We start from the raw sequence: 24,242 nt of genomic DNA, 5'->3' as shown, positions 1-24,242 counted from the left end.
TTAACCTCTAGAAAGACTGTGAAATGGGACAGGCATTGTTTTCCTGAATCCTTCTTGCTCTCTCTCCCTTTTCTACCCTCTTGTTTACACGCCACACTTGTCTGCCCAGGCTGCCATAACAAAACCCTGCAGGCAGATTGGCTCAAACAACAGAAATTGATTTTTCGCATCTCAGGAGGCTGGAAGTCCAAACTATTGTCAAGTTTGACTTCCCTGGGAGGTGGGGGCTGGGGGTGCTCTCATTGGCTGATTGACAGCTGTCTTCCTGTGGTTCTCTTTTCTTCCTATGTGAGCACACCCTTGATTTATCTTCCTTTTCTTTTAAGTCACGTGGAATTAAGAGCCCACCCTTATAACCTCACATAACCTTAATCACCTCTTTAAAGTACTAGTTCCAAAAATACTCAGAGGTTAGGGCTTCCATACATGAACTTTAGAAATTCATTCCACAATAGGCACCCCACATTTTCTTTCTGCCATCCCCCCACCTGCTACACTCTCCTGATTCTTAGACAGGAGTACTAGAAACCTAACCCTGTTGCTTGTAAATATCTGTTAGATTAGATCCATTTAAGTTGGGCTTTGCACTTTAGACCAGTGAGAGCCTTTGGTCTAGACAGACTGTAAACTCATGAAAAGAAACACTGTTTTCTTGTTCCAAGGTCTCCTGACTTTTATTTTTTAACTGATGGTTTGCTTGAATACAGACTATCTCCCAGAGTCTGGGCCTCTGTTTTGAAGGTCCTCTTTAAAACTTTAACACCTATACCCAGAGGTCTTTCACTGGACAAAGATCAGGTCCAGGGTGCTTCCTGTGGTCCTCCCAAGGGAACTCAGCATGACCACATGCTCAGGTCACCCTGCTCACCAGTGGCCTCCATCAGAGGCTGGTGTCCACCAGCTGCCCAGGCTGCTGGAGTGTCTGCTTCCTCTTGTCTATGGCGTTGAGGACTTTCTTTCTGGGGCCCAGCTGCATGTGGATATTCTGAAGGTCCTCGTCAGAGCAAAGCAGCAGGGCTTCTAGGTCCATCTGCTCTCTCATGAACATGGGAAGGAATTCCTCTAGTTGCTGAGACTGCAAGAACACTTCCAGCGGGGTGGCGTCCACCACATCCTCCTCCCATTCTACTTCTTCGTCCCAAGGAAGGTCACCTGCAGTACTGTTTGCCTCCCCCTCTTCATCCTCCTCTTCATCAGCTGCTCCTGGTCTTTGGAACAAGTCACTGGGTATTTTAAACCCCAGCTCCCTCTTGCTGTCTGCGATGTCCTCAAGGTCCAGTACTCTGTTCCTTCTAAAAACAATACTCCCTAGCCCTGGGCGGTTGAGAATAGACTCGTGTTGTCCGTCCCTGGCTTTCTCTGCTGACAACTGGAGCTTCTCTCTGACGTCCTCTGGAAATGAGTCTTCCTCCTCCTCTCTGAACACTTCCATTACATGCCTCTGCCCATTCCTGCCTTCCTTCTCCACCTGCTCTGCGGTATCTTTGTTCTTCTTAAATTTTATCTTAAAGGTATCTTTGATGCCTTTAGACAGTGACCCAAATCCACCAGCAGAAGCCTTGGAAAGCGACGAGCTGGGGAAGGTGCCATGGAAAGAAGAAAGAGTCCCCGAGTCCTCCTTGCTGTAGGTGCGGGCCATCTTGTTTTGGTGCCTCTCCTGAAGTCGCTCACATTCTTTCATCTGCCTCCTGGCATTCCTCAGAGCCTGCTCCTTCAGTCGGGTGACCTTCTTGGGGTTCGTGGTGTTCTGTATGGTGGCAGCCTTATCCAGGAGAGCAACACATTCCTTCTGCTCCCTGCTGGCAGCAGCATCCAATGGGGACTTCAGGTCATTATCTAGGGCAAAGATGTTGGCACCAAAGTTGACTAGAAATGAGATGCAGTGGGTGTGGCCATTGGAGGCTGCATAATGTAGAGGAGTATTTCCCCAGATGTCGCACTTATCAGGATCCCCACTAGAGATGAAAATACGAAAGATGTATGTTAAATTACTTTTTCACTGAACATGAGGTCTATAAAGAAAAACAAAAACAACCAACAAAATGCATGTTTATCCTGCCTTGACACTGACATATGATGGCTACTGAGTTTAGCTGTGTCAGAGCCAGATACCAGATGGCCAGAAGTAGAGAGCCATCTCCATGCTAGGCCTTCCTTTTAGAAGAAGAAAAAAATAAAAAATAAAAAACTTCCCAAAAAACTTCCTGGCAGAGTCACTTTCATATCACATTGGCCAGCGTTGGATCACATGACTCAGAGAAAGGAAATATAGTGTCATGCCTAATTCTAATTGAGCTCAGTTAGAAGCCCTGAAACCAAGAATAATATCACCCAATGGTATACTCTTGAATGTTTGGCAGTGGGCTCATTCATGGAAAAAACATCAAAGCCCTGATTTATAGCATGTATGATAATGTATGTCTGCCCACCATGAGAATCTTCATGTTGCCACATCACCTCACTGGATACAGAGATTAGAAGAGACAAGCAGTAGTATGCTATTTTACTTCCACCATAAAAATTTATAGAAATCTGTAACTTCAGAGCACACACACAAGAAAAATACTGAACTAACTATGAAGTGGTGAGTTTCAAGTGCTACATTTTAATAAAATGTGTTCAATTGTATGTTTAAATAATTTCAATGATTTCTGTGTTTTATTGGCTTTCAATTATCCTGACAACTTAGCAGTATTCTTGGAGGACTTGGAGAGAGCTGATTCTAGCCAATACATCAGCCCTCCCATGAGTCAAAAGCAGAAAACAAAAGAACAACAACAACAAAAAAATCAATCAGAAAAAAAGAGCTTCTATTTCCTGTGAAACCCTGAGATACAAGTACAGATCCTACTGAAGGAGAGCAGGGAGATGAATTGAAATAGCTCTCACCACTGCTGGTGGGAAACTAACACAGAAGCAGAAAAGATCTACACCCTTGCAGAGGATGCTAAGGTACCATACTGATTCTACTCTGAGGAGTGTTTTGACCCAAACATACTGGCAGCAGCAGCAACAGATTACCCATGGTGTCAATGAAATGCAGAATTTGGAGCCTAACCCAGACCTACCGAATCAGAAACTAGAGCTTGACAAGATCTTCAGGTGATTCACAGGCTCCCTATGTATTAACATATGTTTTACATATGTGTTAACATATATGTTTTACATATGTTAATACAAATATTAGCACGTATGTTAATACAAATGTCCCTATGTGGCACAACCTATAATTTGATAACTCAGACTTGGGTCGCCTCCCTGTAAACCCCTGGCTACCTCAGTTCTGAACCAACCACCATCCCAGGAGTAAAGTAAGACTCTTGGAGGGTGCAGTTGTTTTGAATGATGGTAATAGGCAGCACACTTCCATTTTTACTTTTGCAGCACTAAGGGTAGAGTCCAGGGCCTCATATGTGCCCGCCACGTGTTCTACCATGGAGCTATATCCCCAGTCCAACAGGTGGCATCCCTTGGATCAGGCCTGTCTCATGTTTAACCATCTGTGTCATAATAAAAGTCTTACATGAATATAACCCAGCTTGTCCACTTAACCAGCCACAAGTGTTCCATCCTGTTTATGGAGAATAATAATAATGCCTCTGATAGAGTTTTTGTGTGAATTTAAACACATACGTAACACAGAACAATGCTCGGTAAACTATGCATATATACATTCAATATACATTATCATCATTGCCCTTTTCACCACACTCATATATTTATCTTTTCTCGTGGCCACTTGGTCAGTTTCTACCACTATAACACTCTTTGGGGGTTTTTAATTTTTAATTTTTTTTTCAGAAATTAAGTGCGTTTGTTTCCTGTGTGCATAGGTGTGGGCACGAATGTCCCACAATGTGCATATGGAGGTCAGAGGGCAATTTTACAGTAGTTAGTTCTCTCCTTTCACCATGTGGGACCCAGGGGTCAATCTCGGGTCACCAGGCTCAGCAGCAAACACCGTTCCCCACAGAGCCATCTCCCCCGTCATGTGTTTGTTTATTTTTGAGGTAGCACCTTGCTCTGTGTCTCAGACACGCTGGAACTCACTATGCAGTCCAAGCTTGCCTCAGACTTGTGCTGATCCCTCACAGCAGCTTCCCCAGTACCAGGACTACAGGTGCAAACCACCATGCTGGCCTAAGTATTTACAGGGTTATTTTATTTATCAAGTTGATGTGCTCCATTTACCCAATTAATTTTCCCAAGAGGGAAAAGCCTGCATTATGTTTCTCCTTTTATCATCCATAGTTTCTAGCAGAAATCTCAAAATCTGCCCCAAGAGGACACACACCTGGGTTTCTCAGCAAAGACCGAGATATGCTCACGCTCCTAGAAACCTCAGCAGCAGAGCAGCTCGGGCTATGCCCTACTGAAGCAGAAACGGTGTTACCACGTCCACTTTTCAAATGAAGGCTCAACTCCAGAACTTCGTGGAATGTATTTAAATGTTGGCTCAATTTTAAAAGGAAACCACAGTGAAATCTAAGTAAAGCTATATCCAGCCACAGGCCAGCCTCCTGTTTCACACAGAGAACAGCATGGGCACAGACAAGAATGGATGATATCACATGGCATATTTGGGGAACCCAAAGTGTACATCAGTGTGACCAGACAGCATGGAGTTATGGGTAAAGGAATGGATACAGGATGGAAAGGAAATGAAATTGAATCTAAGGAAAGCAAATGTTAAATAATGCTGTTCTGTCAGGGAGCCTCTGTTAAGAGGGCCCTAGCCAGTTAGCCCAATTTAATTATTTTGGATCAAAGGAGACCCCCCTTCCAGCCTTGGCACATTCGAATCTTTGGGGAGCACAGTTCCTCATCCCCAAACACGTGGTTTCACTTTTTATTTACTTAACTGAACACCATATTCAAAGGACCCCTTAAGTACCCTAGACATCAAAGCAGAGCTGGAAAAGAGCCAAGATGAGAGTATGGTATAAACAAAAACACACTGATTAAATTTGCCTGAATTATCCTTGGATTGGCTACACTAAAGAAAAAGTACTGGGCAGGGTGGGTTGTAGCGGGAAGTAACAGGGTGCTAAGAGTCTGGGTTAAATCCATACACTTCAGGCAGAATGGAGTGAATGTTCCCAACTCAGTGGGTCTTCCGTGATGCTTTTAAGATACAAAGAGGCCTGAGATGGGGCAGAGGTGGATCTTCTTTAGAGACAATTTCAAATGCAAAATTCCAATGAAATTGCCAGGAAGATGATCCATTGGTTTCCCTAGTGCATCTAAACCCTAAGGACAGGTTTTCAATTGATATGAAAATGTATTAATGTCAAGCTTCATGAAGTCTTTCTAAATCTAATCACACTCTCCCCTGCCTCTATCTGTTTGTAAGGAGTCTTTCTATGTAACTAAAGCTGACTTTCAAGGCTGAATCCTCCTACCTCAGTTTCCTGGGATTTTTCTGGGATTACAGGCATGCACCACCATGCCTGACTCACACGTCTCTGTGTGTGTGTGAGTGTGAGTGTGTGTGTTCCAGTGTGTACACATAGAGGGCAGAGGTTAACCTGGTTGTCTTTCTCAACTGCTTCTCCATCTTTGTTGTTTTTGAAACAGGGTCTTTCACTGAAAGCAGAACTCACCAACCATCTAGACTGAGCGACCAGTGAGCCCCCAAGATGTCCTCTCCCTGCCTTTCCAGAGCTGGGACTCCAGTGCATTTTATTAAATGCAGCTTTCTGGCTCACAATTCTTAGCAGCACCATGCAGATACCTGCCCAGCCATCTAAAACCAGCACCTTTGTTGGATGGACTAAATCTAATGCTAATATCCTATGGATTCTTTAGGACAGATTCAATCTAGTGTTAGTATTTTTTCCCAAAAGAGAAACTCTCTGAGAAGCAATTTAAAATAAGCTATATTTTGCCCTTGATTTTTTAGTAAGCAATCATTTTGATCAATAATTTTTAAATCAGCTTGTTATTGTTGCTAAGTGGGTAATTTGCTTAAATTACAACACTCTAGGCATCTGCTCCATTCCAATTTCTTCTTTTGAAGCTGATTTTAAATATGTGTAAAGCTGTTCTCAGAAAATAGTAATTCCATCAAAAATGGTTTTTCTACATAAAAAGGAATTATTTGGACTTATAATAATGAAGGAAATGCCAATTAAAACCATACACTGCCAGTGTTTGCCTATCCAACAGGAAACGATTGAAAACTGTCAGTTGTTTGGTTTTAGTGGGATCACAAGGAGAGGACCGTGCTGGGAAAAGCATTATCTGGCTCAGATTTCTTGGCAGGATATACATCAAAAGACCAGGGCACCCCTAGAATCTACTGTTCTACTTTGAAGACTTTATCCCAAGGAAATGTGAGGCCTTGGACAAAGCTGAATGAGCAAGGTTGTTCCTTTCAACTCTACTTGTAACAGCCAAAAAGACAAAAAGTTAAGTCTCTGCACTGAATTGAGACGGAATAAAATGTTATGAATGGGCAGCTAATTGAATAAATTACAGAATCAATTTGCCTGAACCAGTAAATGAATGAAAAAAGTGTATATGTGTGTGCACATATGTGCACATATGGAATACTATTTTGCCTTAAGGAAAAAGAAAATCCTACATTTGGAAACATGGATGAGCCTGGGGGACATTATGTTCAGTGAAATAAGCTAGGCACAAAAAGACAAACACCTCATAATTTCACTTAAATGTGGATTCTAAAAAATATGGGACCTATAGAAGTCTCTTGAGTAGACAGCAGTTGGGGGTAGGAAGAGAAGTACAGTGATAGAGACTTAAAGATACAAAATGTCCATTAAGAAGGAAGAGTTCAAGCAATTCACTCTATAATGTGGTGAGGACATAAAAAAGACAATGCTTTACATACTTGAAAATTGTTAAGAAGATATATTTTAAATATCCTCACCACAAAAATGATAAGTGTGCAAGTTATCATATAATTAGCATGATCCAATCATTTCATAATACAAATGTATTTAAAATACCATATTGTATATCATAAATACATGCACAATTTTGGATCCAGGGACTTGCTATGAAGTCTGGGCTGGCATCAGTCTCACAACCTTCTTGACTCAAGGTGCTGGGAATATAGGCATGCACTATCATCATGTGTGGCTGTGCAATTTTTGATAGTTTAAAATAAATAAATAATGATAAAAACAATAGAATATCATGTAGTCATGAAAAACAGTGGTATGCATGTCAACTTTTAAGTGCACAATGTTAACGATATATTGTTATTTTATCATTATGCACTATATGATTGCCTTTTTAAAGAAAACAATACACTTGTGAAGGTGTGCAAAAGAAAATTTTGGAAGATCATATTTATCAGCTAATATTTTGGAATGAATGACCTTCAAGTTAGAATTATGTAGCAGAGATTGACACATTTATACATACAAAATATGTAACATATTCCTGTATCCCATAAGTATATATAACATATTATATATGTGTACATTTATACTTTATTTATAGTTAAAGTATCAATTGTTAAAATACTAATTGTAAGCATATTTATAAAATACATATATATTATATATGACAAATGGTTCAGATTGTTAGCTGTAAAAGCATTTTGAAGGCTGTGGGGATGGCTCAGTGGGTAAATTAGTTGCCCTACCAGCATAAGGCCCCAAGTTCAGATCCCCAGAACTGACATAAAGCCGGATGCAGAGGCATATCTGATGCCAGGGCTCCTCCGGCAAGATGGGAGGCTCATGGGCAGCTAGCCTGTGAGTAACAAGAGACTGCAGAAAACTCAAACACGGTAGAAAATGAGGACGGACACACGAAGCTCTGACCTCCACGTGTGCACGGTGGCATGCTGGCACCATCACTCACGCTTTACACACACACACCTTTGAAAATCAATGTTATAAACCAATGTTGAAGACCCCATTATAAAAGTGGGGCAGGGTTACAGATACACAGCTTGCGAAGGTGGAAATGCAATGGCGGTTCAGCGCTGGACTTTTCATCCTCACCAGGAACCCCACCTTTCACCTTGTGGAAGGGGTTCCTTATCAAGGGAGGGAATTTGCTTTTTCATTTTGTGTGTGTGTGTGTGTGTGTGTGTGTGTACCCCTTCTTCAGTCTCTTCTACTGTGTGAGGACTCCACCTTTCTCCCCTCCAGAGGCGGCAGCGCTAAGGAGCCATCTTGGAGGCAGAGACTGGGTCTCTCTAGGCACTGAACTTCTTGCCAACTTGATCTTGGACTTCTGTGCTGCTCTTAGAACTATGAGAATAAGTTCTATCCTCTAGAAATTACCTTGCCTGAGGCATTCTGTTATCATAACAGAAGTACTGATTAAAAAACTTCAGTTCTGCCGGGCGGTGGTGGCGCACGCCTTTAATCCCAGCACTCGGGAGGCAGAGCCAGACGGATCTCTGTGAGTTCGAGGCCAGCCTGGGCTACCAAGTGAGTCCCAGGAAAGGCACAAAAGCTACACAGAGAAACCCTGTCTCGAAAACAAAAAAAAAAAAAAAAAACTTCAGTTCTGAGAGTTGGACAAAGATTATATAGAAAAATAATCATCACAACACTGAAAATTAGAAAAAAAATGTGTATCCAACATAGGGATAACCTAGGAAGCAAATTTGCTGATTATAAAACTAAAGTGTCCCTATAAATTAAATTAAGGAAGTGTGTTCGATATTTTATTGCTGTAACAAATAACTGAAGCATTGACTGAAAAGAGGAAAGATTTATCTTGACTTAAGCTTTCAGAAGATGTAGTGTAGACAGTGGGCATGCTTTTTCTGACATGTCCCTCGATTCAATGAGGTGCCCATATCTACGATCTGTTTAATGAAAACATGGATGTTGAGCCTCTTCCCCTTTATTCGCCCACATCTAATCACCAGCCATTCGGCATCCAAACTGCCACTGGAACCTGCCTGTGTCTACCTATACCCATTGTCACCATGTGAGTTCAGTTCACCTTGAATGTCCTTAAACATTCTCTGTAACCACTGTGTAATCACTGGAACAATATTTATAAGCATAAATCTATCTGAAGGCTTCCTCTGTAAATACAGGGTGTGGTTTCCTGGCACTCAGGATGAGGTTCAAGTCCTTAACAGAAATTCAAGACTCCTGTTGTCTGGTTTTATCACTTAGGCTTGTCCTGTCGCTGTGCAAGTCAAGTCCAGCCAAACTCAACGTCTTCCATTCGTGGGGTGCACCGTGCTCTGTCTTAGAGGAAAGATGCTTCCTTCAGTCCTTGGTCATCTGCTTGTCTTTCTAATACAAGCTTCACTTCCCCTCTCTGGAACAGGCTCTGTTATGTCTGCCATAAGCCACCTGTTTGTCTTTCCCTTTCAAATCTGATTTCCACGACAGAAACCAGGACATTCTGTTGATCAGTGTCCTCTAGACAGCACCACAAATGAAGGGGAGAAGAATCAGAGGAGGAGGAAGAAAGAGGAAGAGGAGGGAGAGGGGGAGGAGGGAGGGAGGACTGTCACCTACCAGACACTAACTGTACGGAATGCATTCACTTGGCTCCCTTACCCCTCCCCTCCTCTTCCTCTTGCTCTTCCTCACTCCCTCCCTCAGATTTCTCTCTTGCTCCATCTCTCCCTTTCTTAAGGCACAGCTGCCAACCCTGACTAACTAGCCTTCTGATCATGGGCAGGACAAGCAGAATAAAAGAGTTAGCAAAGGCTTGAATTAAAATTTAGGGGTGGGGTGTGTCTGTCTGTCTGTCTATTTCTATTTCTCACTCTCTCTCTCCCTCTCCCCCTCCTCCCTCTGTGTGTGTCTGTTTCTCTTTCTCCTCTTCCTCTCTTCCATCTCTGTGTGTGTCTATCTGTCTGTGTTTCTCTCTCTCTCCCTCTCCCAGCTGACCCCTGTGTGTGTGTGTGTGTGTGTGTGTGTGTGTGTGTGTGTGTGTGTGTGTGTGTGTGTTGCCCACAAATAAAATTTAAAGTAAAGATGGACTGGAGATCCCTCTTACAGCTTGTAAAGCCAGAAATTTCATTCAAAAATTAGGGACTTACACAAAACTGAGGCCTCATAAAAGGTAGATTTTAATGACACAATTGAAAAAGTCAAATGAAAACAGGTCCTAACCAAGGAGGATGACTGAACTGAGTAGAATGGTGACCTCTTTTTAAAGAGTCAACATTTAAATCCATGGAAATGATTTTCAATGCATACAATTACAATACCCACCCAACCCCTGGCTGAGTAACCCCCAGGTGGCTGTTCTTATAGGGAAAGAAACCATGCCTAGGTTAGTCTTGTCTTTCCCTAAAAGCCAACTACTTAGGGAGCCTAGAAGGAGGCAAAACGTGTCCTCGGACTTCCCCGCCTCTTGCTGCTACTTGGGAGGACCCCAGGCTGCCCTGACAGAAATCACTCACCCTCTGCTGCAGATTATCTCCAGAGCCTCCAGGTTGCCGTGGTAGGCTGCCAAGAGAGTGGGTGTCATGCCATCGTCATCCGAGAGATTCAGATCGCGCTTGGTGGCCTCCTTCAGAAGTTCCAGGTAGCTGTCACTCGCTGCTTGGTGATAGCGGGTCGACATTTTTTTGGCCGCCCAGGACTCGGCCAGGTGTCTTTGTGTGGGGAGTGCTGGTGGTGCAGCCTTCCAACAAGGCTGGTTAATCAGTGACAGGGACCATCGCCCCAGGACAAAGCTCATTCCAGCCTCTCTCCCTGGAAGGCAGCCAGGAAGGCCCTGGACTTGGACCTTTCCTTTCAGAACCAGTCCTGACAATGAACACATCGTGTGCGTCATGAGGGTAGTGAAGCACATTTAATCTTTGGTGTCCATTGTGTCAGATGTGATACTGGTCACCTAGGCACAGAATGTAGAAAATACTCTCAATAAACTCAGAACTGTTCAAGTTGACTGGTGTGGGAGGATGGGATGTTTCCGTAGATTTGTACAGGTATAATTTGTATAACTTGAAACATAGCCATTTGAAGTATAAATAGAATGATTTTAGTAAATTTACAGTTGTAAAACCTTTACCATAGTGTGGAGAGAGGCAAACTGACAGACCAGAAAACAAAGAGGTCACCATCCGGGAAATGCCACAATACAAGCCTGGTCTAGAAAATGCCACAAAAAGGAAACAGAGCACTTTCTGGCTACAGAATGATGTAACCAAGTGCAACCAATCTAAACCAAGTACAACCCTGACCAGAGGCTGCACCATGTGAACCCAGAGGCCCCTGGGAATAAAATATCAACCAATCAGGATGCCCCTCATTTGCATGGTGGAGATTGCTGTGGGTCACCCTAACCACAGACGACAGCTTCAACGTATCCCCCTCCCATGCACCACTGTTTCATGTGGGTGATCTTTCTGTTGATGCTGCGATTGTCTGTTGAGTACTTGCAGCACAGTTAATAAATTCATTTTTTTCCTAGTCTTGTGAATTCAGATGCTGGCTAATTGCCCTCTTACAATTCAGTTTTGCAACATTTTCTCCACACTAAAACATCCCTTATGAGCCTATAATCTTAGAATTCATATCAACTCAGACTCTTACAGTCTAAATAAACAAATGTAAAAATAAAACTTTTAAAATATATCTTTTGTGTTTATTAGCAATGAATTCCTACTCTAAACCTTAGGAAACCATGAATCGATTTTCTGTCTATATAGCTGCATTTGTGAGCATTTCATATCAATGGAATCCTGGGCTACATAGCTTTTTGGGGGGCAGGGCTTTATTTAAAAGAAATATGTTTTGAAGTTCATTCTTTTTATTGCTGAATATTATTTCTCTATATTAGCATTTCAAATATCATTTATCCATTTAATACATGCACACACACACACATACACACATTCTCTGTCTCTCTCTCTCTCACACACACACACACTCACAGAGAGAGGAAGAGAGAAAGAGAGAGAAGTTGCCATTTTCCAAAGCGACTGGACCATTTCACATCATAGGAGGGTATTACACATGAGGGTTCCAATTTCTTCACATCCTTGCCAGCTCTCGCTATAACCTGTTTTTTCCGTGGCCATCTTAGTGGGTGTGAAATGACATTATTATGGCTTTCATTTGCATTTTTCCAACAAGCACCTTTCAAGTGCTATTTAGCCATTCTTATATCTGGTATTCAAATCTTTTCCCCATGTTTTCACTCTGTCATTCTATTACCAATGGCTTGTGAGAATCCTTTATATATTCTCTATGTAAGTTCTCTGTTAACTATTTGGAACAGAATGAAAGGCGAAACAGATCAAAATTTACAAGATGGTAGTTGGAGCAGAGTTTAGGAGAACATTTGTGGGTTTTATAACACCTAAATTGCAAATTTTTCTGTAACCAACCTAAAATTAAATGACTCAAATTCCTCAGTTACAAGACTCAACCATGTTTTATATTAATAGACAAAGCTAAGACATAAAATTGTCAAAAGACTGAAAAGAAAAATTATATCAAGCAAATACCAATAAAATGATATAGATAAACTTGTATCAAAAAACAAAGCCAAAAAGTTTGTACAGCTACCAAGACGTGGTACTAAATAGGGAAAGAAAATTAATTTAAAATAATAATTTGGAGCTTTTATATACCTAATGTGATGTTTTCAATGAGGTGTTCCTCATAACCTCACAAGTCTCAGGCATTGGAATACTTGGTCCCCAGTAGTGGCTGTTTGGGGAGCATTAGAAGGTGTGTTCCTGTTGAAGACAGTATGTCACTGGGAGTGGGGTTTTGAGGTTTCAAAAGACTCATGCCATTTCAAGTTAGATGCTTGTTTGTGGTTCAAGATGTGAACTCTCAGCTGCTGTTCAGCCTCATGGACTGAGCAACTGTAAGGCCAGAATAAACTCTTTCTTCTGTAAATTGTCTTGGTGATGGTGTTTTATCACAGAAATAGAAAAGTAACTAAGACACTCAATAACAAAGACTGTGGACGTGGGTCAGCAGGGAGAGGCCCTTGCTGCCAAGCCCGAAAACCTGATCCCTGGGACCCACAGGCTGGAGAGAACCAACTCCTACCTGTTGTTCTCTGACTTCCACACACACACAGCATGGCACATGCACACCATACACAAAGAAACATGCCGGTGGCCAGGTCAGAGGAGCAGCAGGTTGCAATTGAAGTTCAAGGTGTCAGCCCACCAGGAGGAAACTCTCTGATGGGTGAATCTCGGATGGGCAAGACCCCGAGACCAAAGACCCTGGAATGTCTTTTGCTTCTGCTGTGCCTTTACATGTTTGCTGCTGCCATCTATCTCTGGTATCTGGTATGGTGTAAATGGGTGTGGGGAGATCCCCACTGCCTGTAATGTAGTGTGTTTATTTCATAGAAACATCCAGTTCTACTGGGCATTTTTACCTGTAGATTATTATGAAGATGATTCCTTCCTAAGCTGTACTGTCTAACTAATAATAATAATAATGTTAGTTTATACAGAGTTTTGATGAATAAAATTAAGTACAAGGAAGTGCCACACAGCTAGAACACGAGTTTCTACTGAGGAGCCCTATAGACTGTGGCTTAGGTTAATAATTAGAAAAGCAATTGAGACCCAGTAGCCCAGCTAGCTTAAATTCCTTTAATTTCAATGTCAGGAGATGTGCATAGCTGAAACAAAGCTTTGAAAATAACTAAGTTAGACTAAGATGTTTTCATCAAATAGCTTTGAGGTGAAAAACTCTAGAAGATAATCTAGAGTTTTAGAAAGGCACATAGTTGAATGAGGAACTCGTTAAGGTCGGGGATTAAGAACAAAGCAGTCCAATTATTATTAGCTGACAAGCCTTTCTTGCTAGGATTGGTTGATGACCAAAGGAGATGATTCCTTGTGTCCATTCCTGTGGTCGTATTGTGTTCCCCAAAATATTGTGTACCTTAATAAACTTATCTGGGGTCAGAGAATAGAAAAGCCACTAGATACTTAGGATAGGCATTTATTTAGGACATGCCTTTAATCCTAGCATTCCAGAGGCAGAAATCCATGTGTTCAAGTATACAGCCAAGCATGGTGACTCACACATTTAATCCCAGAAAGCGAGCCTTTAATTCCAGGGAGTGATGGTAGAAAGCAGAAAGGCATATAAGGTGTGAGGACTAGAAACTAGAATCATTTGGCTGCTTAAGCTTTCAGGCTTCTAGCAGCACAGTTCAGCTGAGAGCCATTTGGATATGAGGACACAGAGGCTTCCAGCTTGAGGAAACAAGATCAGCTGAGAAGTTGGCCAGATGAGGTTAGCTATGGCTTGTTCTGTCTCTCTGATCTTCCAGTGAGACCCCAATAACTGGCCTCAGGCTTGATTTTATGAATAAGAACTTTTAAGATTCATGCTAAACATTCCTGCCCTCAATCTTCCGATATAAGAAACTATTGATGACTGGGTATGCACCCTAAAGGTTTAAAATAGAGCTGATTGATTTTTTTCATATATAAAAGTTTAGGTTTGTGATTCCTTGTAAGATTATCTTTCAAGATAAGTAATAAAGCAATTGGCCCTTTCTTTATAACTGCAAAATTCAGCCTGCCAGTAAAAGACCTGACTGAGAAGAATATCTTGCTTGCCTATATGATTAATCTATAACAAGTTGCTTGAGTATAAATGTATGTGGGTTCTTGAGATAATTGGTTTTTCACCTGTAACACAGAACATGTTTAATCATATAAGGGAGATGGAAAACATGATTTTACCTGTATTCATTATAATCATTCACTTGAAAATAGAATGTAATCACATAGTAATTCCTATGTTGCTTGAAAAATTTTATTGGGGTGGATAAGCTATAGGGAAAAAAGTATACAGTAGAAAGATCATAGAAGAAAATAGAATAAAGAAGGAAACCATCAAGGGAGAATATATGAGTGTCTTTTTCCTTAACCCCTCCAGATATAAAAGTCTAATACATTTTTGTGGAACCTGCATGGGACCAGACTAGGCCCTCTACACATGGGAGACAGTTGTGTAGCTTGGTCTGTTTGAGGGGCCCTTGGCAGTGGGATCAGGATCTATCCTTGGTGCATGAGCTGGCTTTCTGGAGCCCATTTCCTGATGGTGGGATGTCTTGCTCAGCCTAGATGCAGGGGGGAAGGCTTGGACCTGCCTCTACTGAATGTACCAAGCTTTGCTGACTTCCATGGGAGGCCTTACCCTTTTAGAGGAGGGGATAGAGGTGGGTCAGGGTGTGGGGAGTGAGAGGAGGGATGAGAGGGGGATCTGTGGTTGGTATATAAAATGAATTTTTAAAATTTCTTAAATAGAAAACAAAAAGTCTAGTATGCTGGACTCAGCAAATTTCCCTTTGAGGCCTTGCAACTGGAGGCTGGCCCCCCAGGCAGTGAGAGAAACAAAGAAACAAGTGTAATATATCTACCTAGTAACACAGCTTCCAAATAGAAGGTGGAATTAAGCAGAATTTAAAGAGAAAAAACTAATATACTCTAATACAGCAATAAATATTAGTGGTGATATAAAAGATTTTAATGCAATTGCCAAGCTTTATCAATAATTACATTTAGGGTCATATACCCAATAAAATGCCTATATGTTTACATACACGATATTTATAAAATAAAAATTGATCAAACAAAAAGTTTTATAAATACACATTCTCTGAAGATACAAGTAGCAATCTAGGCATATATATATTCCCTTATATATTTTCATTCTAAAATGTACTATTTATCATTTCCCCCTCTTTTACACACTGAAGTATTTTCCCACGTTGTTGAAAAAAGTCTTCATGAAACTGATGTGAAGATGATCTGTGTCTGTTTTTTAAATCAATAATTGTGCATTCTGCTTAACTCTTTTTGTTCAAGCCTTTATTCCAAGAGAATGTATTTGTTGCCCTACTCTGCAAGAGTGCACAACTTCCATCTACAAGTTCTTCACAGTAATAAGTGCTCCGATGGTCACTAGAGTTTCTTCCCTTTTCCCATTTCTTTGTGAACAGCAAGCTACCTGAGGGTAGCGCTATTCAGTTATAAGAAACAAGCTTTGTTTTCAGCAGAGAGAGAGGGGGGAGGGGGAGAGAGAGGGAGAGGGAGAGAGGGAGAGGAAGAGGGAGAGAGAGAACATTTTTAGGAAAAAGGAGAAAGAAAAGGTCAGATTGTTTTTCAATTCAGTTTCATATGAGCCTCTGTAATTTAGACACAGTTGTGTTGTTAGTGCAGTGTAGCATAGAAAAAAAATAACCAGAGAAAAAAATCTTCTCAAAAATGAATTATTTATGATGCAATCTTAAGTGTCAATCTTCTAAGACTTGGCTGTCAGAAGATGATGCTGACGATAACAAAGAAGAAAATGAGAGGATGCAGATGAGGATGCAGGCAGAGGATGAAGAGGACAGAGTGAGGGCTGGTGAGATGGTTCAGTGGGTCAAGATGCTTGCTACCAAACCTGATGTCCTGGGTTCAATCTCCAGGACCCACTGGTGGAAGGAAAGAACTGACTTCCTCCAGTTGTCCTCTGACCTCAACAAATATGACAGGACATGTATATGTACACATACACAATAAATAATTATTATCAAAGGAAGAAGAGGAGGAAGAAGAGGAGGAGGGAGAGGAGGAGGGAGAGAAGGAGAGGGAAGATGAAGAGTGAGAGCAGGAGGAGAAAGTAATTATAGAGGAGAAAGTTGAAAAGGTGAAGAGAAGTAGGAGAAATGTTTGGCTTCAGACACCCTTACAATTTGAATATAAACTCACTTGTAAATGGTAAAATGCTGGGGTCCAGCCTCAGCTTGGGTTCAGGTCCTGAGGTGGGGAAGGGTGTTGCCACAAGGAAAACTTCTGACCACCAAGTGGATCGCACTCAAGTGGCCCCAACTAGCTCGAGCTGTCTTTATTTATACTTAAATGGAGTTTTTCTTGCCAGGGTTACATGAACAGCTTCTATTTTTTACTTTAAGAAATACACCACAATTTAAGGAATACATCGTGATCACTATGAAAGTCCCCATTGTTCCCCTTTATGCTTTCCCAAATATACCTTCCCACCTCCTGTATAACCTTATTCTAGACATAGGGTTCAGCATTTTTGCAGGCTTAAATAAATATTAAGCCAGACACAGCCTACTCTTGCAGCACTTATATCAGCTGGCAGCTACTTGTGGTTAAAAAGTTAAAAAATAATAGACATGGGCACAGTGCTTTAAGGACAATATTCAAACCCAGACAATTCTTTTGTGTCTGCAAGATATGCTTTTATACAGTTCCTTTTTCTGCAAGAGGGTCTCATGTCTCAATCTCTTTGTAAAAGGCAGACTTTTCCCATCTCACTACACCATACTTCTTCTACCAATAAAAGCTCCTAAGTATGGTAAAGATGGATCTACCCATCCCACATTTTACATTGTATTTTTTCCTCTTGGAGCATACCAGATCCTACCAATGATTCTATGCTTGGTGTCCAGGGAACTTACTCTCAATAGTTGGCACTGTGAATTCCTAAAGCTTTTTTCCTATTCTGTGTATGCATGCCTTACTCTCCTTTCCAAAACTATGAGACATGGTTAATGTTTTATAAGTGTTGTTTTCTCATATATACTTAACTATCTCTATTGAATCAGAAAAGTTTCCAAGCTGGGCGGTGGTGGTGCACGCCTTTAATCCCAGCACTTGGGAGGCAGAGGCAGGCGGATCTCTGTGAGTTCGAGGCCAGCCTGGGCTACCAAGTGAGTTCCAGGAAAGGCGCAAAGCTACACAAGAGAAACCCTGTCTCAAAAAAATAAAAAAAAAAAAAAATCAAAAAAAAAAAAACCAAAACAGAAAAGTTTCCAAGGATTGGGAGCTATAATCAGTAATTCCAGATAAGAGATTTGAGAAACATTAGCCTCCTGTTGAATCTTAGGGGGAAATATTCAAGGAAGAGCAGAATTTCTAGGGAAAATTACAGCTATTGCATGTGTGACTGATAAAGTTAAACTAAAAACTACCCAAAGAATCACCAATATAATGAGAGAGAAAAGAGCCTGCAAGCTGCACAAATTTTGCAAATTCCTACACTGTCCCATGGACTACTGGTCCTAACTAAGTGAGAGTCCATTTCCACAGGTGCCTCACCCTGAGGAAACCCACTGGACAGTGTAGTCATATGCTGATCCAAGACTAGGCTGCACAGCTCCCAACAGTAGAACATTTGAACTCATGTTTTAAATGACCAAGATCCTGGTACCCTCTGACATTTCCTTGGGCAAATGTCCTTGTGAGATTGGGTGGGGATGAAAAAGAAACAGAAACACATCCTGCCGAAGGTGAAGCTGCTTCTCAGTCTCTCTCCTCGAGGTGAGGCTGAGAAGGAAGACTGAACTCAGAACTAGAAGAGTTGTGGCTTTGAGATCTGTGGTGAGGTAGCCATCTGAGTCTTCATTTTCTTGTGTATGAAATTGGAAGATGTCACTAATAATCATACCACCAGCAAACAACTTTACAGTACTAAGAACAGAAGGAGAATGAACAATCCCTTACAAAATATAAAGTATGGTTTTACATATTATGAGCAGGCAGAAAGATGAGAAGTATAGTCTAGGGATTGGTGCATTTTCTTATTCCCTGGAGGAAATAAAATGAATGGGAAATAGAAAATTTTGTAGGGAAATTAAGTGTGCAGAAGTTAATTAAAAAACAAAACAAAGCACAAACATAGACTTTCATATCATGCAGACATCACTCCTGAGGAGCATTTGCAACAGTGAGCAACTGTGGATTCTGGGCACATTTGGCTGCCCTGATCTTGTGGAAATGCAACATCTTTCCTCCCCAACAATGAGCTACAGGGCTCTGGGAAAGCTGGAGAAGAATATTTCCTATACACACACAGTAGAGAGAGTTGAGCATCACACTTGAGTGGCAGTGACCTCTGTCACAGGCCTCTTCTATTTTCTCACTGTAGCCACACCCTGTTACACCTCTTTATGAAGGTGTGACACAGCTCACCTCAGGGAAGTGCCCTGCCTGCCAGTGTCTTGTGCCCCCTTTGTTGTCACTGCCCTGTGTCTCCGGAACATTCTTGGGAGGTGGCCTGTTATCCAGAAGCCCTACCACTGAGTTATTTTATGTGAAAGACTTACCCAGACACTGTTTCATTTTGCCAACAACCAGAAGAAATGGGGTTAATAGACTCCCTGCCAGGCAACACCTGCTCCCACCCTCCACAGAACAACCATTGGCTACAGTCAACTGCCATTGTGTGTATGCTTTGGCTGCCTTGCCCAGGACACCAGCAGCTGCCTGACAGTGACAGTGGCTTGTGCTGATTGGGCATTCCACCTACCATGGAGTCCAACCCTGGCCAAGACGAGCCAGTACACAGATGAAGAATTTACCTAGCCTTCTGTCTATGAAACAGAGTCCCAGTGTCCCTGTGCATGGGAGAGAAGGAAAGCAAAGATGAGTGGTATTTGGCACTTCCAATCTATTCATAAGATGAAGCAATGCTACAAATGTAAATCGAACATCTTTGTTATTTTGAAAACCTATTCATGGCTAATTGGGAGAGAAATTAAATGGACTGTGTGGCCCAGAAACACATATTTTCAGTAACAAGTTTGGCCTCTGTATCTAAGAAATTTGGTTTCCAAAGCAGATTGTTCTTTGAGGCTATTCATGACTAATTACTATTCATGACTAATTACAGAAGAAATGGGTTTTGGTGGGAAGCACATTCGTGTGAAATAAAGAGGAAGAAAGATCGGAGGAACACACAGCTTTTAACAAGATTAGCCCACCTAATGAGGATCTTATGAATTGTAATGGAAATAAAAGCAATAACAAAAAAAAAAAAAGGTGATTAAAAAGGATAACAAAAGTGCTGTTGTTACATGGAAAACCCACAGGAACCCGTAAGGGCAAAGGAAGGCATCACCAGCAGCTTCTTATACAAACTTGGCTTTTGAGAAATCTTGAGAAAAAGATAGCCGATGCCTTGCCCAGAAAAATGGATGGTTTTCTCTATAGGATAGTAATAAAACTGTTTGAACTATTTGGTGGAAAGGATTTCCCTTTTCAAAAGAGATTTCAACATCTCTGCTTCGGATCTAAACACATACATCCCATGCAGCGAAGGTCACTGGCGATGTTTTCCTTAGAAACATTGCCTTTAAAAACACAGACATGAGCAATCAAGAGGAAACATTGTCTGCACTTTTGTTTTTTCTTCTGCAAATAAAAACACTGATGAAAATATTTAGGTGGGTAAGTTGCCTATTGAAATTGTAATGTCCCTGAAGTATTGATTGGGCTTAATTTAGTCCCATAAGATTCAAGCTACTGAAGCCCTATTTTTCTGCCACAAAAAATAAAGACAGAATTGTTATTATACCATCTGGTTTACATGAGGAATCTCTTGGCATTTCTTAACAGCACATTTTATAAATGCCAAATCCCAGATGGCATGCATTGTAACAGTGGGAAATTTTATAAAGGCTTCAAAAAACAAATTCTTTACAATTTGAATACCGGCTAGTCTAAGCAAGGGCTATCAATACAAATCTAATGAATGAGCTGGCTTTGTCAGCAGGGCATGGTTCCCCTTTCCCTTCAGACTTCTCTCCTTCCTCCCTTGTCACCTGCCCTATGACCTAGAGATTTCCATCAACAGAATTCTTCCCTGAGTGAGTCACCTGTATAAATCAATGACTTGAGTCCTCACCCAAAACCCAAACTCTAAACAAGCTTCGGGAACAATGGTTATTAAGAAAAACCAATATTAACTGCCAAATTAGTTCAAGATGGCAGAATTTACCACAGTGGAGATATTCCAACACCCTTTAGCAAACCACCAAATAATATTCAAACCCATCAACGCTCTCAAAGCTCGACTGGGGAAGGTGGGCAACCTTATACTGAGCACTGTGCTGAAATAAAGCCAGGCTGGAGCAGTGGTCAGGAACACCAACTCTAAAGTCGGAATTTGGTGGACGTTGAGGCCCCCAGATTGGATGTTACCATACACTTGAGCAAATTACTTCTCTGGGAGCCTCAGTTTCCTTCTCAATAATGAGAACAATTTTCCAGCTGTTCACAAGTTTATTGCAAGTAATTACTGAATCGATTTTAAATACTGAGCACTGTGTAGCATCTGTGGTGAGTGCTCACTGAGTATAAACGAACAAAAGAAGTACCTCTCCCCCATTTAGCCAATCACAACCCACAGCATTTGCTTCAGCATTTTCTTTCCTCTGCAGTTTTCTTCTCAATAACTACTTATTGAGATAGAAAATAACTATCTTACAGTCGTAGAGTTAGTCTCATTTGGGGCTTTGTGTTCACTTTGCTAGGGCTTCTGTGATAAAGTACCAGAGCCCGGGCTGTTTTAACAACAGAGAGTAACTTTCTCGCTATTCTGGAGGCTGAGATCAAGGTCCACAGAGCTGGTTCCTTCTGAAACAGAGAGCGAGCTGTTCTGTGCCCCTCCCCTTGGCTCAGAGAGCCCCCTTCTGTGCTCTGTGTACACACCCAGGTCCGAATGCCTTTGTCTCCTAAGGACACCAGTCATTGGATGTGGGGCTCACTGTAGACTCTGTTTTAATGCAGTCACCCCTGTAAAGATTGCATCTCTGTCATGAACTTGGCAAGGGGAGGCACATCCAGCCCATACTGGTTTTCTTGTGAGCGAGCTACCAAACTGAGGGGTTCATCTCAAGGAGGCTGGAGCTGCCATTCTGATTCCTCCCTTGATCATTTGTGGGTCAGTGTAAGCACAAGACCCACATGGGCCTTCAGAAAAATGCCCTGCTTCTTCCTACATTCACAAGCTCTCATGGTTTCTGAGAACTGCTTACTCACACCCAACCTGCTGTGTGAGATGGTCCTGGCTCAAATATGGCTCACAAAACTTACTGGAGACCCGAAGAGAAAGGGCTGGATCATAGAACTGTTGAAAGATCTTAACAGAACTCTGCTGTTACTTGAATACCAGGGTAAACCTCTGTGTGTGTGTGTGTGTATGTGTGTGTGTGTGTGTGTGTGTGTGTGTGTGTGTGTGTGTGTGTGTGTGCGTGCGTGCGTGCGTGCGCGCGCGCGCGCGCGCGCACGCGCGCTCGCGCGCATGTAAAAGATGTTTTAAAGGTAATACAAATGTGAGAATCAGCTTCTTTAAACAGAGGGAGCAGAGGAAGAGGCATGCAGATGGAGAGACTGCATTTCTGAGTGTCTGGAGGCCTCACACCTGTAATGTAGGGCTCACAAACATTCCCCCGAAGCCACGTGCACAGATGCAGAGCTGTTCTGGGAGAAAACGGGACAGGATTTATTCTCGGGATTAGATTTACACAATTACAGCAGTCGCCATATAAAACTGTTTGTTCTTCACCTGGTATCAGACCTGACTGAAGTCGGCCACTAGGAAGGGAAATGAACGGGAAACAATGAAGAGAACAGAGAGCTCCGAACCTGAACCAACCAGAACCTGGGAGAAAACGAAGCCCGGGTCTCACCTGCCACTGTGTTGACTGATGACGCTGGTGTGGGACCCAGCTGCCCTTTGGGATCCAGCTTACAGGCACCTGACTCAGAACTTAAAAGCTGAAAGGACCAGGAGGGGGTTGCAGCTGCTAACAATACACGTGGTCTCCATAGCGTTGGGAATCAAATGCCCTCGGTTGGTGGTGTAAATACGGCCTGTGGGCGTGTTTGGTGTGATGGGTGCAGGATTTTAAAGCTATTATGCAAGCAAAACACTAATCCTTAAATTGAAGAAATTTAATAGACTCTGGGTGTCCGGCTTTAAGATTAAAAAGCTGGAGGTCATAGCGATGACCTTCACCTGAGTGGAGCTTTGAGAACACCTGGGCTTCCCAGGCCCTTTCAGCCTCCACTGTCCTGGGCTGTGATCCCACTCTGGTGGGGCAGTTAGTGCACTGTCATTTTTCAGCATATGGAAGCTGTTACCTTACACCAAGCCCACTTCGTATCAGACTCTAGCCGGCATCAGGAAGCACAGTCAGATGCCTTTTTGAAGAGTTGTTTTATTTAGGGGATGGGAAGATGGCTCATTGTTTAACAGCAACTGGGTGCTCAACTAGAGGACCGGGGTTTCATTCCAAGCACCCACATGGCAGCTACAACTGTAGGTATTTCCAGTCCCAGGGGACTTGAAACCCTCCTCTGGCCTCTAAGGGCATCGGGCATGCACATGGTGCACACACACACGTGCAGGCAAAACATTCATATAAAAAGAAGTAAATGAAAATGTAAAGCATTTTTAAATTATTATTATTGTGTATGTGATGAGTGTGAGTGCACACTGGAGGTCAGAGTAAACCTTGCAATAGTCAGTTCTGTCCTTCCGCAGTCCCAAGGACTGAACTCTGGTAACCAGGCTTTCATGGCAAGCACGTCTGCCCACTGAGCCATCTTGCCACAACGTAATTGTTGCTTTTGTTTTTCTGGTGGTGCTGAGGTTTGAACCAAGGGCCTGGTGAATGCTAGACAAATTCTCTGCCACTGTGCTACCTGCAAGCACCAGGTGACTTCTGTGGCTGTTGTTTTGTGTTGGGTGTGGGGGTGATGGTGTGTGTGTATGTGTGCATAAGGAGGTCAGAGGTCAACCTTGAGTGTCCGTCCTCAGGAACCATCCACCTCATTTTTTTTTTTCTTTTTTGAGACAGGATCTCTCACTGAGACTGGAGCTCAACGATTAGGCTAGGCTGGCTGATCTCGGAGCTCCAGGGCTCCACCTGTCCCCTCCTCCCTGGCACTAGGGTTATAAGGATGTACTATATACCTAGCTTTATACCTGGGTTCTGAAAATTGGACTCAGGTTCTTTGGTTTGCCAGGGAAGCTCTTTACCAACGGAACCAGCTCCCCAAGTGTCTCAGATGACTTTTGAATGTTACCCCCTCAATACCTCTAACACCAGTTACATCCTACCTGCTCTGCATTTCCCTAGGTGCCAGTCCATTAGCAAATATGTGTTTATTATTCACTGGAGTAAAAATGCCTGTAGTTACCATTGACTGCATTGCCCAAATCCCAGACATAATAATGCTTGTCCTCCATGGGACAAGATGGTGTTGATACACACACTCACAGAAATGGGAGACTTGTATATCATACAACTGCAGGTGAGTCACTGTATAAGGAGCTGAGCTTGAACAACTGAAGATTTGTTTATCTTTGGGGACATACAAAGGGTAAGCAGGAGGTCCCTGAACTAATCCCTCATAGATACCCAGGGAAAACTGTATTTTATAGTCTATAAACTAAAAGAAATATGCTGCATTGCTAAGAAAACCTTGCCTCTGTTACTTTAATAACCATCACATCACTAACTACTAGCAACAGTGTAGT

General features: G+C 42.2%; 1 protein-coding gene across 2 annotated transcripts; it reads right to left on the bottom strand.

Moving 5' to 3' along the window:
- Nucleotides 1–647: 647 nt before the first annotated feature.
- Anks4b (ankyrin repeat and sterile alpha motif domain containing 4B) lies at nucleotides 648–22,442 on the bottom strand. 2 transcript variants are annotated; one of them, XM_076551341.1, is made up of 3 exons: nucleotides 22,387–22,442; nucleotides 10,364–10,800; nucleotides 648–1,955 (listed from the first exon to the last, which is right to left on the bottom strand). In XM_076551341.1, the coding sequence occupies exons 2-3, from the start codon at nucleotides 10,756–10,758 to the stop codon at nucleotides 881–883; spliced, it is 1,470 nt and encodes a 489-aa protein (XP_076407456.1). In that variant the 5' UTR covers nucleotides 10,759–10,800; nucleotides 22,387–22,442; the 3' UTR covers nucleotides 648–880. The 2 variants fall into 2 exon arrangements, with proteins under 2 accessions (XP_076407456.1, XP_006985780.1); XM_006985718.4 differs by lacking the exon at nucleotides 22,387–22,442 and having other exon boundaries at nucleotides 10,364–10,585.
- Nucleotides 22,443–24,242: the final 1,800 nt, after the last annotated feature.

This window comes from Peromyscus maniculatus, chromosome 1 (genome assembly GCF_049852395.1).
Source record: "Peromyscus maniculatus bairdii isolate BWxNUB_F1_BW_parent chromosome 1, HU_Pman_BW_mat_3.1, whole genome shotgun sequence".
Lineage (NCBI taxonomy): Eukaryota > Metazoa > Chordata > Mammalia > Rodentia > Cricetidae > Peromyscus > Peromyscus maniculatus.
Note: the sequence above shows the minus strand (reverse complement) of the source record. Positions and strands in the feature narration are given on the sequence as shown.